Source organism: Pan troglodytes, chromosome 6 (genome assembly GCF_028858775.2).
Source record: "Pan troglodytes isolate AG18354 chromosome 6, NHGRI_mPanTro3-v2.0_pri, whole genome shotgun sequence".
In the NCBI taxonomy this organism is placed as follows: Eukaryota; Metazoa; Chordata; class Mammalia; order Primates; family Hominidae; genus Pan; species Pan troglodytes.
The window spans coordinates 92,237,494-92,257,813 of NC_072404.2; the positions used below are offsets into that span (position 1 = coordinate 92,237,494).

General features: G+C 33.1%; 1 protein-coding gene across 1 annotated transcript in view; it reads right to left on the minus strand.

Moving 5' to 3' along the window:
• PCLO (piccolo presynaptic cytomatrix protein) overlaps positions 1-20,320 on the minus strand; it is a 412,549-nt gene that overhangs the window by 132,318 nt on the left and 259,911 nt on the right. The window contains exon 9 of the mRNA XM_001160384.8: positions 17,774-17,864. Within this exon, the coding sequence (XP_001160384.5) occupies positions 17,774-17,864 (91 nt within the window). The remainder of the gene's footprint in view (positions 1-17,773; positions 17,865-20,320) is intronic.

The window sequence follows — 20,320 nt, forward strand, 5'->3', positions numbered from 1 at the left end:
CACTTATGAAACTCTACGATGATGGAAATAAAATGGTGTAAACTTAGTGTAAAGCTATGATGTGCTTGATAAAATAAATGTCAGTTTTCCTTACATAAAATGTAAGTAGGAAGAAAAATACTATTCTAATTCAAAATTAAATATAGTGTCTTTTGTTGGATTTCTTGACTTAATATGGGATTGTGGCAGAAATACTCTATCATGATTTCCAATGAGCCACTTCCTGGTATATTCCCTTCCGTTTGAGTGAAGGCAGAACTTGTGACTTGCTTCTTATCAATAAGATCTGGCAAAGGTGATGGATAGCCACTACCATAATTATTTTAGATTGGATTCCATCTTAAGAGGTTAGAGTGAGAGATTTACTCCTGGCCTTCAAGAAGTAAGCTGTCACATGTTAGTGGACCTCACAGAAATAAACTGAGAGAGACCTCTTGGGGCTCAGTTGTCCCTGGCTGATAGAAGAGTATGGGGAATTCAGTTCCACACCTACAAGAAACTGAATCCTACCAACAACCACATGAGTTTGCAAGAGGTCTCCCAAGCTCCAGAAAGGGATACAGCACAACTAACATAGATTATAGTTTGTAAGTTCATGATCAGGGAACCCAGTTAAGCCATGCCTGGATTATTGACCCATGAAAATGACAAGATAGTGAATATGTGTTGTTTTAACTCATTAAATTTGTTATGCAGTGATAGAAAACTAATACAAGGATGAAAATCATACTCAGAAATTTGTTGTGCACACAACATATGTAGACATTATTTTGGTAGCAAAATGTGCAAGACATTTGTGTTATAGTAGATACAGCAATGATTGAGCAGTGATAGAGGGTAGGGATGAAGGGAAATGGGCTGGGTAAAATAATATATGCATACTGTATTCTATTCTTAGAAAATGTCTTTAAAATTACATTATCTCATTGGATTTTAAAATAAAAGAGCAAATGGGAAAAAAAAAAGCGCTGTATTTTGCATGTGAGGAAAATGAGGCTTTGAGAGGTTAAACACTCCAGGCAATGCAGCTAATATAAGGGAAAGCTAGAGTGAAGCCCATATTCTTTCTCCAAAGAAGTGACTTGGCAGTGAGTCTCCTGTCTGGTTTATGCCAGTTCACTGGGTTTAGAATCAGAAGGTATGGGTTTGAGGGTAGCACACTCCAGTCCCTCCTTTCCCCATTCAGTTTTAGAGAAGAGTGATGGGAGAAGTTGCAACCAAATAATAAAAGAGAAATTACCAAGATATGAAAAAAGGTGTTGGAAGCCAGCATTTCTCAGTCAAGACCAAGGAGAGAAAATGCTTTTGGCTTAGGCAGCCCACAAGTTATAATGCATGGTTCAATCTGTAGCCACAACTAATTAGTTAGGAAACATTATATTTGTTTTGTCAGTATAATCTCCATTTCTCTATTACTGCATACAGTTTTATGTATGTTTATATCTATCTTTTTCAAACATTATAAAGATAAGATTATTGCATCTTTTAATATTATAGCTTTTACCATTATAATCCAAATATGAATTGCATATATATCTGTTAAATGAATAAGCAATTGGCTTAATATTTCTATATCTTGGTATGCATATCTATATAGAACAAAGTGCCTTATATGCCTGATTATGTAATAATTATTATACTAACCACTATTTTGGAGGGAGTTGAAAATGGATTTAGAGAGAAAAGTTCTATATTTGCTGAGTCATTTTAGGTATATAAATGAAATCCAGATGCTAGATTATTTTTACACTACAGGCTGAACCTGTTCTCATCAAAATCAATTTGCCTTTGGTGAAGGAGGTATTCAATATAATTCAACAGCTTCTACTTTCCTATATATATCACGGCCTATTTTTTCATTGAAGAGTTATTTAGTACAGTTATTTTTGGTTATTTTCATTACTCTATTAAAAATAATTACTACTATCTGGAAGGGACAAAAATGTATTTCATGGTGTTAATAACTGGGCTAAGAAGATTCAAACATCCCATTGAAATTATGCTTTAAGCAAAAAGTGAGCTGCTTTTATTTATTTTCATCTAATTTTCTATTATATAGGATGTATTGATCTTTTGTCAAAACATCTCAAAACACATGACTTTGAACAGATGGATTTTATTTGATTTTTGTTTTTGTGCCAGTATTATTTTATGTTTAGTGTATTTGATTTTTCTCAATCTCTTCAGTATTGTCTTCAGGGATGGAAGAAAAGAGAAAGTAACACTTGCAAAGTTTCTCCTATGTGTCTGACACTATCCCGTAGCTTTTTTTGCGTTGCCTTTCTTTAACCACCTCCACAACATTTTGAGTTACGTACTATTCATACCATTTTTACGACAAAGCAGCTGAGACTGCTAAGGAGGGTTAGAAACTTGCCGTAGGATGTCCAGCATACAAAAAAGCTGAGAACTCAGCGTTTTTCTCTTGACTTTCACATCCTTGTTCTTCCTACCTTTGATCATCACTCTAATTGTCAAGAAAATATTCTAGAAAATCAATATAAATCCTTACTCCTTTATTGAATCCCATTTCCCCTTGCTTATTTTTCTACTGCCAGTTCACATACATTTTACATTTGTATGCTTATGTTTCACATTAATATTACCATCTATCCTCCTATCCTTGAATATTGTGAATGTCTTCACTCTCATGGAATCAATTATTCATTCCTTTAAATTTGTTTTATTAAGAGTGGATAAGAAAATGTGCTAAGCTACCTCCAGCTGGAAGCAAAGCCTATAATGTCACTTCCTTAGCAGGAACACAATATCCAAGCAATCTGTCAGGAGAAATGATAATGTTTCTGTGGAACTCACCCTGAGAATAAAAACTTCCTTTGTTACTGAGTAAATAAATCCACATTTTCACCAGAATTTACCAGGAAGAAATTGTGACTTCAGAAGACATTCAATCTGAGCTTTACTCTATTTCCATAGCTTTATGCTCAATATATTCCTAAGCAAGGCTTACAATGAAAAAGCGAACACTTTGGGAGGCCAAGGCGGGCTAATCACGAGGTCAAGAGTTCAAGACCAGCCTGGCCAAGATGGTGAAACCCTGTCTCTACTAAAAAACTACAAAAATTAGCCAGTCGTGGTGGCAGGCACCTGTAATCCCACCTATTCAGGAGGCTGAGGCAGGAGAATCTCTTGAACCTGGGTGGCAGAGGTTGCAGTCAGCTGAGATTGCGCCACTGCACTCCAGCCTGGGTGACAGAGTAAGGCTCCGCCTCAAAACAAAACAAAACAAAAAAATAGAAAAAAAGAAAGAAAGAAAATGAATACTATGTAATTGCACTGTCAAAATAATAAAATAGAAAAAGCCATCTTATATGAGAAAGGAGAAATTCAGTGTTAAGACCCACTTTGTAGGATCTGTTTTGTTCCACGGATATTCCAGCAGTTAGGATGGAACACACTTGTACTGAGGGTGACAGTTTTACTTTCTTTTGGTCTTCCACGAGAAGCAGAAGAGATGGCATAATCATTTTAACTCTATTTTAAGAGTTGGCTGACCTGAAAAAAATTAGTTTTCTAATAAAATGTTCATATAATTGATATTGGAGAAATGTTAAGTGACTCTTAGCCATAACTTACCCAAATCACATGGAGTAGCTCACCATGTTTTGCCTCAGTACCTCTTTATTTAATATATCACATTTGAGAACAGCAGTATACTCTCAAGGAAAGGTGATCCAACCTATTTATTCAAACTTCTGTGTATCTTATTCATTCATTATGATTAAGCTTCCTTCAGAATTCAACTTTGAAGCAAACAAAACAAATCTTTTTTAAGACTTAATAAACGAAGCTATATTTTCAATGATTTCAAGATGCCAATCTTCCCTATCAAATTAAACTTAGACTATTCATTTGTCTACTGGGCCCAACATATTCTGGCCCTAGCTTTGTATATACTCTGGTCCCTTTTATATACTCTGTGTTGCAGCAAAACAAAACAAACAAAATAAAAATAATCTATTATCCTGCATATTAAGTAGATAAGTCAATGAAAGGAAAGAAACAGAGCTAATTGTGGTCTAAAGGCTATAGTTAAGACTCCATATTAGATGCTGCGTAATTTTCTGGTAAAATCAGGAGGGTCGAATCACAAGTTCCCCCCGCCCCCTGCCCCACCCCCGCCAACTCTGCTCTGATGTATCAGGTCCCCGTGCCAAACAATCCTCTTTATCAAGGGGGTCAGGGGTTTCTGTTACCTGCCAGTCTGAGGAACTATTCAGCGGAGCCAATCAAGTCTTCCTGTAGGACCTAGGGGCGCTCCAACCTTTTGATACTAAAAACCCAGCCTTGCACAGCCTTTGGTTGTTCAGTGTTCCCCAGCACAACCCCCGTGTGGCTCTGTGTCATGTGTGGTGTCCTGTTCCCCCAAACTTTGAGCATATGTGACTAATAAGCTGCTGTTGATGTCATCTGTCCAGTGTCAGGTGCAATATGCTCAGCCCTCGCCATAACGCCAGGACAGGCAGGAATCTCTCCCTCATCACCAGGATGCTAAGAAGACAATTAAATTATAAAATATCAGACAAAATATCAACCTGATAATTAATCAAAGAAATAATACTTAGAGCAACATGATATAAAATTTGGCTTTTGAACTAAGTTACAAAATCTTTTCCTGAAAATTATATGATTTAAAATTTCCATAGTGAAAAATGAATGAAAAACAATTTCTTAGTTTGGGAGTGCAAAGTAGCAGAACTTTTCTGATAAGCAATTTGAGAAGATGTTTAAGGAATGTCCAAAATATCCTTTTCCTTTTACTCACTAATTTTACTTCTGTAAATATATTGTAAGGGAATAATAAACATTAAGGCAGCATTTTTTTCATTGCAGCATTGTTTATAATAATGGAAAGGGGAAGACGACATAAATGCCAATCAATTAGAAAGTGGTTGAAGTAAATAATTAAACGTCTGTACAATGTAATAAGAACCAGTCATTATATTTATATTTTTGAAGAGCTTTTGATGTAAAAGGAAAATGTATTTATTGGGCAATTTATACCATATTAAAGATATGTATCTGAACTATATTACAATGTACTTTCAACTTTTAGTGTGTGTGCACGTGTGTAAAAACGGCAAGAAGTAAAGGAAAAAATAGAGATTGTAAAATTATGGCTTCTATTTTTAGCTTTATAATTGTTACCACTACCATATTTTACAGGAAATATTTTACATATTACAATATATTATATTATTATATATACATACATGCAAATATATACATTTGTAAGTATACATACAAGAAAAAGGTTGAGAATGATACATGCATTTATCCATTTAGCTACTATAAGCTGAGAGCGAGGTGGGCATTTGCCTTTGAGATCTCTAGCTATAAAGGAAAGCAAAGTAACAAAAATATTCATGAGAAAATGGGGAAATACGTGTTCTCTATATTCCATTGGTAAAATTATTTGAACAAAGAGAAGCATTGCAAAAATTTGTACACGTAAATATATGTACACATAGTTTGTGAAACATTTTAATTTTCAGTATATAGTTTCATGTGTTCATTGTTTCATGTACATTAGTTCCACTTCAAGTATTTTGTAAGTTCTTTAAGCAAGGACTGTACCACAGACTTTTCCCATACCTATCTCATATCTAGTATAAGGCTGATTCCATATTCAGTATTACATATCTACTTTTTTATAGTAGGAGATAGCCCTTATTTGTTGTGACTCTTCTTTCTGTTAGTCCACATTATTTAAAATAGATTTAACAGTTATAGAAGGTGGACAAATTGTGTTTATAGTATTTGTAGTTATTAAGGTAGAACATGAGAATTTTGTTGTAGTTGCTTTTTTAAAACTAATCTGCTAATCACAATATTATATCTTTGAGAACTATCAATAGGATATATAGAACTATTCTTACCATGCTTCATCTAGAGTCTGAATATAAATCTCTGAATAACTTCTATTTTAGGCTTGTAGATTTTCATTATAAACACTTATAATCAAGGAAAAAAGAGGAGAATGTTTGTATTTGGAAGAAACAGTTATACTTTCAACTTATTTCAGAAGAAAATAGAAAACCTGTAAGTACAAAGAAAATAATATGTTTATTTTTATATTTTATTTCCCCTAAATATTTATGATTATCACTATTTTCTTTGGATTTTTGCATATATGATTTATTTGGTTGCCTAGTGGGACTAATAAATGTATGCAAATAAGACCATTATTACAAATGTAATACATTTAATTCAAAAAATCTTCTCCTATATTTGACAGAGGGTTTATTGCTGTGTTTATTTGTATATATGCATATATGTATCTTCCCTGCAAAATGAATACATAATCAACTCTATGTTTTCACATATTGCCAGTGTTGGAAATTCCATTGATAAATACAAGAAAATGGAAAGTCTGATTAGCTATTTTTGTCTTTTTTAAAAGCTGTTCTTAATCACTTCTGCTCAGATTTTTAAAATTTTAGGTAGAAAAACTTTACCACTGAGTAGCAATGAAGGCAAGGAGAGGTAAGAATTCTGTTGGTGTATAAGAATGCTTGTGATTTTTGCACATTGATTTTGTATCCTGAGACTTTGCTGAAGTTGCTTATCAGCTTAAGGAGATTTTGGGCTGAGATGATGGGGTTTTCTAGATATACAACCATGTCATCTGCAAAAAGGGACAATTTGACTTCCTCTTTTCCTAATTGAATACCCTTTATTTCCTTCTCCTGCCTGATTGTCCTAGCCAGAAGTTCCAACACTATGTTGAATAGGAGTGGTGACAGAGGGCATCCCTGTCTTCTGCCAGTTTTCAAAGGGAATGCTTCCAGTTTTTGCCCATTCAGTATGATATTGGCTGTGGGTTTGTCATAGACAGCTCTTATTATTTTGAGATACGTCCCATCAATACCTAATTTATTGAGAGTTTTTATCATGAAGCGTTGTTGAATTTTGTCAAAGGCCTTTTGTGCATCTATTGAGATAATCATGTGGTTTTTGTCATTGGTTCTGTTTATATGCTGGATTACATTTACCTAGGAATCCAACTCACAAGGGATGTGAAGGACCTCTTCAAGAAGAACTACAAACCACTGCTCAATGAAATAAAAGAGGATACAAACAAATGGAAGAACATTCCGTGATTCCATGCTCATGGGTAGGAAGAATCAATATTGTGAAAATGGCCACACTGCCCAAGGTAATTTATAGATTCAGTGCCATCCCCATTAAGCTTCCAATGACTTTCTTCACATAATCGGAAAAAACTACTTTAAAGTTCATATGGAACCAAAAAAGAGCCCGCATAGCCAAGTCAATCCTAAGCCAAAAGAACAAAGCTGGAGGCATCACACCTCCTGACTTCAAACTATACTACAAGGCTACAGTAACCAAAACAACATGGTACTGGTACCAAAACAACATGGTACTGGTACCAAAACAGAGATATAGATCAATGGAACAGAACAGAGCCCTCAGATATAATGCCACATATCTACAACTATCTGATCTTTGACAAACCTGACAAAAACAAGAAATGGGGAAAGGATTCCCTATTTAATAAATAGCGCTGGGAAAACTGGCTAGCCATATGTAGAAAGCTGAAACTGGATCCCTTCCTTACACCTTATACAAAAATTAATTCAAGATGGATTAAAGACTTAAATGTTAGACCTAAAACCATAAAAACCCTAGAAGAAAACCTAGGCATTACCATTCAGGACATAGGCATGGGCAAGGACTTCATGTCTAAAACACCAAAAGCAATGGCAACAAAAGCCAAAATTGACAAATGGGATCTAATTAAACTAAAGAGCTTCTGTAGGCAACCTACAGAATGGGAGAAAATGTTTGCAATCTATTCATCTGACAAAGGGCTAATATCCAGAATCTACAATGAACTCAAACAAATTTACAAGAAAAAAACAAACCCATCAACAAGTGGGGGAAGGATATGAACAGACACTTATCAAAAGAAGACATTTATGCAGACAAAAGACACATGAAAAATGCTCATCATCACTGGCCATCAGAGAAATGCAAATCAAAACCACAATGAGATACCATCTCACACCAGTTAGAATGGCGATCATTAAAAAGTCAGGAAACAAGGCTGGAGAGGATGTGGAGACATAGCAACACTTTTACACTGTTGGTGGGACTGTAAACTGTTCAACCATTGTGGAAGACAGTGTGGTGATTCCTCAGGGATCTAGAACTGGAAATACCATTTGACCCAGCCATCCCATTACTGGGTATATACCCAAAGGACTAGAAATCATGCTGCTATAAAGACACATGCACACGTATGTTTATTGCGGGACTATTCACAATAGCAAAGACTTGGAACCCAGCCAAATGTCCAACAATGATAGACTGAATTAAGAAAATGTGGCACATATACACCATGGAATACTATGCAGCCATCAAAAATGATGAGTTCATGTCCTTTGTAGGGTCATGGATGAAGCTGGAAACCATCATTCTCAGCAAACTATCGCAAGGACAAAAAACCAAACACTGCATGTTCTCATTCACAGGTGGGAACTGAACAATGAGAACACATGGACACAGGGCAGGGAACATCACACACCGGGCCCTGTTGTGGGGTGGGGGAAGTGCGGAGGGATAGCATTAGGAGATATACCTAATGTTAATGACGAGTTAATGGGTGCAGCACACCAACATGGCACATGTATACATATGTAACAAACCTTCACGTTGTGCACATGTACCCTAAAACTTAAAGTATAATAAATAAAAATAATAAATAAAAAAAGAAAAAAAATAATTCTATAACAGGATTAGGACACAGTCCGTGAGTTTATTCATGACTAATTGTCAATTTTCTTTAGGATTCTAAGAATGTCACAATCTTCCTCAGAAACTTAATGGACTCATTTATGAAATATTGATAAAATATCTGAACTATTTTCTTCAGATTTCTGAGATCTCTCAGAATATTGTTGTTTCTTTCAGTCTGATTCAATTATTTAGAATTGTTATTATGTTGTCAGATGAGTAATTCTGGCTGATATATTAGAAAGAGGTACATTAGGCCTGCAGCTTTCTTTTTTATGCACATGAAATCAATACTATAATGGAATATTTAGAAACCATCATTTATAAGAATCTTATGCCAAAATAAATTTCATTCATTATCTGTGTTTTATATGTAATACTTTAAATATTTAAGTATAAAAATCTTATACAATCAAAACAATTTTGAGAATGAGTAAAAAAATTCAGAGAAATACGGTATTTTTATTACTATCTCAGGAAATATATTATAAAAAGTTGCCAAAATCATAATTAAATAGATTACAAAATAAAATAAATAAAATTTTCTCCCAAATAATGAATTATATAGCTGGATAAAATTTTAAAAAATAACCAGCCATTTCAGCATTCTGGAAATTAAACAAAAGTTTACAACAAACTAAGCAGCATTTGTTCATGAGAAGCGCTGATCTTCAGGAACACTAGTGTATTAGTCTGTTTTCACGCTGCTGATAAAGACATACCCAAGACTGGGCAATTTACAAAAGAAAGAGGTTTATAATGGACTTACAGTTCCATGTGGCTGGGAAAGCCTCACAATCATGGCAGAAGGCAAAGTCACATCTCAGTGGATGGCAGAAGGCAAAGAGAGAGCTTATGCAGGGAAACTCCTCCTTATAAAACCATCAGATCTTTATTCACTATCATGAGAACAGGACGAGAAGAACTCGCCCCCATGACTCATATCCCTCCCACCGGGTACCTCCTACAACACACGGAAATTCAAGATGACATTTGGGTGGGGACACAGCCAAACCATATCAAGTGAGAATCTTGGTCGTACTTGGCTTGGGCTGCTTCCATCCCCAGCTAAGTTGTCATGATAATTCTATCAGATAGGGCAGGGTATGAAAACCAGAAGCTTTACTGCTGGAGGGGATGAAACAAGTGGCAGACTTGCAAATTATTTGGGGATTAAACTGGGAGACTGGGAATTGGGACATCCATAAATAGATTTAATAAGTTCTCAATATATCCCTGGGTAAATGAAGGCTGAGTGCATGTTTGGCAGAAACCAGAGAGAGCCCAAACTGTTCACACAAATCTAACCAAAAGAAGGTTACACAGATGTGCAGCACAGAGAGAAGTTTCAGTGGAAAGTAAAATCACAGTCATACTTGGAAACTGTCAGACTCCCAAATTGCTTGTGCTTTTAATGTCTCTCCATTTTATATACAAATTTATCAACAAAGCTTTGCAAATCTGAATGAAGTCAAAATAATTGAATCATACCAAGTAGGTTTTCCAACTACAATGAAACTAAACTAAAGATCAAGAGCAGAAAGAGACTGGAAAAATCCCCAAACATTAGGGAATGTAAAAACATGTTTCTAAATAAACAATAGGTAAGAGAAAAAATTACAAGGGAATTAAGAAATCTTTTGAAGTGAATAAAAATGAAAAAAAATGCATGGGATGCAGTAAAGTAGTCCTTAAAGGAAAATATAGTTTTAAATGTCTATGTCAGAAAACAAGAAAGCTCTCCAACTAATAAACTAACTTTTCACCTTAAGAATCTAGGAGAAAAAAGCTAACTAACTACAAAATAAATGAAAGAAAAGATATAGATGATATTTAGACTAGAAATCAATAAAATAGAAAACAAAAAATAATGGAGAAAAATCAATAAAAGCAAAAGTTGGGTCTTTGAAAAGATTGGCAAAATTGACAAATCTTCAACTAGCTTTACTAAGAAAAAATTGAAGACACTATAATAAAAATTAGGAATAATAAAGGGCTTCACTGTGTGACCTAAGAGAAATGAAAAGGATAAAGTATGATGAATACATTTGTGACAATAGTTATAAAACATAGGTGAAATGAATACATTTTTAGAAAGACTCAAATTACCAAAATTGATTTAAGAAGAAAGAGAATATTTAAATAGTCTTATAACAAATAAAGGCATTGAATTAGTAACTGGATGTCTTACTGAAAAAGAAAGCTTAGGCCAGGTGATTTCATTGGTGGATTCTACCAAATATTCAAAAAATGAATAATACGAATTCTTCACAAACTCCATAGAAAAATAGAGCCAGGAACACTTCCCAACACATTCTACATGGTCAGTATTATGAGATTACTCACAGATATCACAATAAAACAAATCTACAGAATAATATCCCTCATGAATATCCACAAACAATTACTTAACAAAGCAAACTAAATCATGAAAAATTGCTGGCAAGAATGCAAAATGACACACTCACCTTGACTATGTGGCAGTTTCTTAAATAGTTAGATGGAAACTTACCATACAACCAGAAATTTTATGTCTAGTAAACTAACCAATAAAAATTACATATTATACATGTATACTAAAACGTGTATGCAAATATTATTTAAAATATGGGGGAAAATCTCACAGAAAAACAAAATGTTGACTTTTTAAACAATGGAACATACTTAGCAGTAAAAAGGAGCAAACCACTGGCACATGCTACAACTAACCTAAAAACTAGTAACCTAAAAAACTAGTAAATGAGAGAAACCAGACACCAAAACTGTATATTGAATGATCCAATTTATATGAAATGCTTGGAAAAGGCAAACTTACAGAGACAAGAAGTAAATCAGTAGTTAGTTTTTGGATGAGGGATGTTGGAAGCAGAGATTGCTAGCAGCCTCAAAGGAGTCTTTTTGCAAAGATGGAAATCTCTAAAACAAGATTGTGGTGATGATTGCACAAGTCCATAAATGTATTAAAGTCATTGATTTGTACACTAACAATAGATATTTATGATATGTAAGTTATATCCAAGAAAACTGTTCAAATAATAATAATAATAATAATATAAAGAGCTATCCACATGTGGTACTACTGCCAACTAGGATCCAATGAGATCTGTTCTAATTTGTCTCTGTTTCTAAAAACTCATAAAGATGGTGACTAATGCAGAACAGAAAATGAGCCACTATTTCCTAAGAAGACAATGCTATCTTTTCAAACTTAACAACATTTTTAGTGTTCTTCACTATTATAATTGCTAAGTCTTTCTAGCCTTGCAGATGTAGCCAGTCCATTATGGAACTGTACATAGCAAATGCCTTTTTCAAAAATCAGAATTTCTTTGGCTTGTTTCAAACAGCTGTGTTTCTGAGGCCATAAGATGGAGTTTTAAATAAGAAAAAAAAGGAGACTCATTTTTTGAGCATCACATTTTGTTCTTTTTTTTCTGTTCATTTCTCTTTAAGAGAAGAGGAAATAACATTTGTTGAGCATACAGTAAGTACAAGATTTTGTGTTAGGTTCACTTACAATTATGAGATACATGGAGTTCATTTTATTTACAGATGAACAAACTTATTCTCAAAATTTACATGTGTTAGAGCTGAATTTCAACACAGAGATTTATAATTCCAAAACTTATTACCTATTCTTTCCACTCTGTTGCCTTGTGTTTTGCTGAGTACCTTCAAAACCATTGTACAGTTGTTGATAAACACATCTTTAAAGTTAACAGGTTAAAAGTTAAAGGATATATTTTTAAAAAATTATAAGCCATTTAATAGAAGATTACATGCCTGTGTTTCTCTTTGCATACATTACAAAATTATAAATCATGATGCACCTGTATAGCTGTGTGTGTATACACACACATACGTAGGTATAGGTATGAACAATAAATGTATAAATTCCTTGACTGTTGCCTCAGTTGTTCCTAAAATTTTATAGTAATAATTACTTACATTTCAGGTCCTCCTACTAAATTGTTAGAACATTAAGAATCTGGGTCTTTGTTGTGTTCACTCTATTAATCTAGCACCCAACAAAATTTAAGTCATACCATGGATGACAAATGAATGATCATCAATGAGTAAACATTTAAAAATGCATCCACTGTGAGTTACAGAAACAGTTTATTTTATGCTGTACACATTTTTTTAATAAGGAGAAAAAAGTATATTTCCTTTTCGAAAAAAACATTTCACTGCAGATATCGTTACAGCAGTGGCTTTCAAACTTTTGGTTTGGGGAAACATATCCACTTTTATATTACTGATTATCTCAAGGAGTTTTTCTTTATATATGTTACAACTATGTATATTTTCCATGTTATAAGTTAAAATTGGGAATTAAAAATATTTATTCATGCATTTAAAATAATCTCATTCCATGTTAAAATAAATAATACTTTATTGAAAATAACTATTTGATAAGCAAAATTCATGAGAAGGGGAATGCTGTTTTAAATTTTTGTAAATCGGCTTAATTTGGACTTAATAGAAGGCAGCTGAATTTTCACAGCTACTTCTGTGTCAAATCTCTTGTGAAGTCACACATTAAATAACGTCTGAAAAACTCTATTGTATATTCATAAAAGGATCAGCATGAAAAAGGCAAATTCTGCCCTTGCATTACTATTAAAATAGTCTTGACTTTGTGGACTCCCCTGAAGAATCTTTGAGATCATGAGGGTCCCATTGACATTACTTTGAGAACCACATAGGAGAATGGTAAAAAACAAACCAAACAAAACATTACTTCGGTCTTCTATTTTGAAATTATTTTTGTTTTCCTAAATAAATTTTTTTCTTTTATTTGCCAGGTATGCTTGTTTTATATAACTTTTATAAACTATTTATAAAGTTAGAACTGTCTATTAAAATATTATAAAAGATTCATAGTAAGTTTTACTATCAATAGGTTTATGTAACCAAAATTAAAATTCACTAATGGCCATTTTCCACCATAAAAGAACAGGTATACTACATTTTATTCTTCACTACTTCCTTGCTTAAATCTTTGTCTTGTCTCACAAAGGCAGCTAAATTATTAGTTTTGATAGCTTTTTCCCTATTGATGAAGCTTTTGGATACTGCTGTTTTACTGTGAACATGAAAAAGAAACAGCAATTGTACAATTTTATTATGGAAAATTTATATGTATGGAAATGTAATATAAGACTACAATAAAATCCCACATGGTTAATCTCCAAGCTCCAACAATCAACAAATTATGTTCAATTTTATTTTATCTACATCTCCAACATTCTCTACACTTAGCTAATTTTGAAGCAAATTTCAGATATAATATCATTTGATCTGTAAATATTTTAGTGTGCATTTCCAAAAGATACACTCAGTGGTAATTATAGTTAATAACAATATATTGTATTATAGAACAATGCTAAGACAGTTGTTATAATAACTCTAGCTAATTAACATAAGCACTATCTCATGTAGTTATCACTTTGTTTCATGAAACATATATACTTGTATATATATTTCAAAACATCATAATGTATATGATAAACACATACCATTTTATCAATTTAAAAAATACATAAACTCAATTAAAACATTAACATATAAATGAAAGTATAGCTAACAATAAATCCTTAATATTACCAAATATTTAGTCAATCAAAGTAGGATTTTTATTGAGCAGAAAATGACACAGAGACTAGCCAGGAGTGTAAATATTCTTTGCCATCGTTCCTCTGGCACTGGTTTAAAACTTCCAGACACTGTCAAAGACTGTAACTTCTGGTTCTAGCCTCATATGTAGATGTATTTACAACAATTAAAAGTAGAAGTAGAATATAAAATGCAGATTGTTTTAAAAGACTTAATTTAGTATAGGATTATTTTTCCTAAGACATATGGAAAATATATTCAGCAGTAATCAATACAGGGTAACTATAACAAGGAAACCATTTTTAGTATTATTTTAGGTAGATACCACAAGAAAAAGGGTCATTCAGAGAAAAGATATAGTACATTACTAGCAAATTTATTGTCCAAAAAAATAACATTTTCTCTTTTTGTGAAATCTATATACAGAAGAAATTAAATTTACTTTTGAAACTAGAATATTTACTGAAGAGCTGGCATTTATTTTTGTAATTCTTATGTTTTAAAACTTGTTTCTGGTTAAAATAATAACTAAAGAGTAGGAAAGATAAATAATAAGGTTGAAGGAATAATTCTTAATATAGCGTAAAATAATACAGCTAGAAAACAGGCACATTGGCATAGATTCTGATGATTTAGGAAAAAAATGATTTGAAGATTTCCATTGTACATCATGAAAAAATAATTTTGGCATTGTTAGAAAATATTATGTAGTTTTGCTTTATGAGCTGGAGGAAACTGAAATTCTTTTTTAGCAAGTAATTACTTCCACAAGAAGAGCCCTTGGATTTTAAGATTCACCCTGGAATTTTCATCAGTACTTAAAATACAGTTTGAACAGCAATAAAACTATGAAAGTTTGAATTATCAGTTTCTGACAGAAGAAAAGTTACCTACTCTTAAAAGGAAAACAACATTAGACTCCTAATCAATTAATTCTCTATGAAAATAAAGAAGAAATTTGCTCAAAGCAAAACCTGTTCCACGTCCACATGTTCCATTGTCTAAGATCTGCAAGGACAATTAGCAATTACACTAAAGAAATACCCTGTTTGTTGTATCAGTGCTTAAAAAAGAAAACACAGTATATATACCATGTTAGATGTATTGCCTATACATATATAACACATAAATTATATATATATTTGAATATTTTCTATTGATGCACATTGTCCATGATATTCAAAGAACATACTTGACCAAAAATATAGGTAATTTTCATTTTTTGAAATTTCATTAACTTGGAAAAATTTATATTTTATCTCATTGATTTAAATATGGACTATTTGATTGTAATATAAAAATTTCATACATCTTTCAAAAAGCTTCCACGTCATGAAAGGCAAGGGATGATTGAGGACCTATCAGATTGGAGGAGATATAGGAGTCAAACAATTAAATGCAATGTGGGATCCTAAATTGGATCCTGGACCAGAAAAAAAATAAATGGGTTTGTGGAGAAGCTCAACATTTGTATAAGGCTTATAGATATTTTAATATTATCATATATATGTTAATTTCCAGGGTTTGGTCACTTTATTGGGATTAGAAGTTAACATTAGTAACGTTGGGCAAAGAGTGGACAAAAGGAATGTCTGTATTATTTTTGGAAATCCAAAATTATTTCCAAATAAAAAGTCCACCATTAGCTTTGGCTTATAAAAGAACACAAACAAACAAAACTCCAGCATAAGTTGACAGAGTTCAAATTGAGTAGAAATAGGGGAATTTGTTCCTTAGAAGAATTCAAGACAGATTTTTAATTTCCTGTATAAGAATGTCTTATATTCCTACAACCAGTGACCGTATTTCTTAATACAGCAATAACTGCGGAGCATTGTAATACCATGTGCATTAAAACATATGATTAATGAAAAGAATGATGCAAGTATGTACCATTTAGTACCTCCTCATATTAATGATCATGTCATCAATGTCTTTTATGTTCAAATGTATATCCTACTTATTTTTTTACATTTCTCAAAACACGATTTTTGATATAAAAAGTGATGTTTTCCAAAATGTCATGAGTCATCTAAAATGAAATCCAAATGTCAGTACATATGTCAATCTGACATTAGAATAAAAACTGGCTAGCCATATGTAGAAAGCTGAAACTGGATCCCTTCCTTACACCTTATACAAAAGTTAATTCAAGATGGATTAAAGATGTACATGTTAGACCTAAAACCATAATAATCCCAGCAGAAAACCTAGGCATTACCATTCAGGACATAGGCATGGGCAAGGACTTCATGTCTAAAACACCAAAAGCAATGGCAACAAAAGCCAAAATTGACAAATGGGATCTAATTAAACTAAAGAGCCTCTGCACAGCAAAAGAAACTACCATCAGAGTGAACAGGCAACCTACGAAATGGGAGAAAATTTTTGCAACCTACTCATCTGACAAAGGGCTAATATCCAGAATCTACAACGAACTCAAACAAATTTACAAGCAAAAAACAAACAACCCCATCAAAAAGTGGGCAAAGGATATGAACAGACACTTCTCAAAAGAAGACATTTATGTAGCCAAAAGACAGATTAAAAAATGCTCACCATCACTGGCCATCAGAGAAATGTAAATCAAAACCACAATGAGATACCATCTCACACCAGTTAGAATGGCAATCATTAAAAAGTCAGGAAACAACAGGTGCTGGAGAGGATGTGGAGAAATAGGAACACTTTTACACTGTTGGTGGGACTGTAAACTAGTTCAACCATTGTGGAAGTCAGTGTGGCGATTCCTCAGGGATCTAGAACTAGAAATACCATTTGACCCAGCCATCCCATTACTGGGTATATACCCAAAGGACTAGAAATCATGCTGCTATAAAGACACATGCACACGTATGTTTATTGCGGGACTATTCACAATAGCAAAGACTTGGAACCAACCCAAATGTCCAACAATGATAGACTGGATTAAGAAAATGTGGCACATATACACCATGGAATACTATGCAGCCATCAAAAATGATGAGTTCATGTCCTTTGTAGGGACATGGATGAAATTGGAAATCATCATTCTCAGTAAACTATCGCAAGGACAAAAAACCAAACACCGCATGTTTTCATTCATAGATGGGAATTGAACAGTGAGAACACATGGACACAGGGCGGGGAACATCACACATTGGGGCCTGTTGTGGGGTGGGGGAAGGGGGGAGGGATAGCATTAGGAGATATACCTAATGCTACATGACGAGTTAATGGGTGCAGCACACCAGCATGGCACATGTATACATATGTAACTAACCTGCACATTGTGCACATGTACCCTAAAACTTAAAGTATAGTAATAAAAAAATGCAAAACAAAACAAAACAAAAAAAACAAAAAAAACATTAGATTATATGATTTGCTTTACCTGAAACTGTGTGATCCTTTGAGTCTCTTGTTATTTTTATCCTTGCGTGAGGAAAGATGTAGTGCATAGTTTTCCCGTTCATCTGTATAATCTAAGACATACATGTAGTAAGGTAAAAAACCAACATTAAAGACACTTAAAGTGCAATATACATAATTAGAATGGTTCATTTCAAAGCACATTGATTAAATCAATGGAACGTAGTAGGAGATTCTCACATCATGGCAATTTAAACATCTTACACTAACACTATATAATGATATTACTGGTTCTGAGTTCTTATGGTGTTTGCATTTATAACCAATTGCTCTTGCAAAATGATTTGTTGTATTTGAAAAATTAAGAAGTGCATGCAATAGGTTCTGAAGAATGTTTGTTACTACAGTAGTACGCAGTCAATATTGATGACCTCGGATATAGAATGTATTTGGAAAATTGCCAGCTGTTGATTTTGCTCTGGACAGTCTAGGAAAAGCATTTTTAATTTTCAGCAATTAAGTTGTGCTGAGGGAGAAAAAATAGAGAAGATCCCCCTACTTTGACATCTCTGTCATCATAATTAGGATTACTTTATGTTTGTGTTTATTGATTTATTGTGGCATTGTACTTCTGCTGAGCAGATGTACTAGAAGTTTCATTGTAAACTAGATGCAGAGACTAATTCTATATAAATAAATAAAGACTTTGTTCACTTTAATACTTTTTAAAATTCAAAGCTTGCATTATTGATAGTGTTATGTCTCCCAGACATTCCTTAGGGTAGAAGAAGTAACACTTAAAGCTACTGTTGCAAATCTGTGATTTCAATTCTCATTATTGAGACTTGAATATGAGAATATTATAGACAGCATTATCTGTGTTTCCACCTGGTGAAACATCGTTTCTGAAACAAAAGTAAATTAGCGAATGCAAACTTGTGCTTTATATTTCATGGAACTTTGCTTTCAAAAGAGATTTGTGAAATAAAGAAAGACAGAAATAGTAAAATATTTACTCTTATCTATGTTAACAGGATTTTATTTGTATGGAAATTTGTATGTATTGTCATAGGAAAATTTTTGACTTAAATTACAACCAAAATAAAGTTTAATATAGGTAAAACTTTCATATTACCTATTTTAGAATATGTTTAAGAAGTGTGTTCCCAAAAGATAAAACAGAATTTAGAACTAAAGAGGTATACATTTTGTGAAGAAAGATTCCTTAGAAAACTTTTGTGAACTTAATGTGTCCTCGTATTTCCAGCTGTAAAATTGTTAGAATTCTGGATATTAAAAATAAAACAGGTATTTAAAAAACTGAAGCTAAAATTACAGCCTTTAGCTTTTATCCTCTTTAGGAAAGAATAAGCTTAAGCAGGCCTTAGATTAACATAAAATACTCCCTAAACAACAGCAGAATCCTGTTAAGTCCAGGAATATTATGTGAATTCTGCAGAGTAAAACAAAAATACTGTTTACTAAATTATAAAAATATTAGGGTAAGTATAATAAGTCAATTCAGATAATTCATACTAATGCTAACTTTGTAAACCATTGAAAACCTTATTCATATTTGTAACAAGTGCTTACATTTTTCTTCTTTTTCCCTCTCTTCCCTGCTGTTCACTCTTCTCTCTCCTGTCTCTATCTCTTTTGTCTGTCTCTCAGTCAGCCTCTCACTCTTTCCTTTCTCTCTGTTACTTTTTGCCCTCCCCGTATCTTCTTCTCCCACTTTTTTTCCTTCTTCTTCCTCTCTTTTCTTTTCCTAATACGCTTAAAAATCTTTATTTTTTACTAAAAATAAAATCATATGCATTGAAAATTTTGTAACTGTTAGGTGTAACTGAACTTTGCTTTGGTACTGCAGGTAATTCAGTAAAATTGGTGGATGTTACTTTGTTTTATTTCAATCTCTTCTAATCTCAGGTATTAGTTAATAATAATTCCAAAAAGTTATTCTTTCCATTTGGTCAAAAATAAACTAAGAAAACACAATTTTGCCTTTTAGTATTCTTTCCAATTTTCAGGCTGGGGAGACGTTGATGTAATCTCACAGTGCATCTATCACACAGTTTAGAAGAGTCATCATCAGGCTTCCTAATTTTTTCACCAGTTTTATCAAATAGCCACTATTACCTTTTATTTTATCGTAGAAGGAATGTTGAACATATTAATTTTCTTGAATATTGCTTTAGGACATCTCATACAATCTCCTATAGTTTCAGAGACTGTCTACCCTGTCTGCAAGCAGCTTCATAAATCCACTTAATAAATCAGAAACACAAAGCTGCTATAATTATGATCAATATGACCAAAAGTCTATCTGTCTTCCATGTATGAATTAGATGTACGAGCTAGATGAATCTCAGCTTTTTAGTAACCACAGAGGGTGAATGTTGAGAGAGTCCTGTAGCAGATGGGGTTACGGGTAGGTGTTGCTAACGCCAAATAAGAGTAGGCACAAAGCCAAGGGGCAGAACTGATGTCAAGTGGTGCTACATTCCTCTCCCCAAGGGGATGGTCTCTGTTACCATTGTCTTTTGGTGATTCCTCATTGATAGAATTA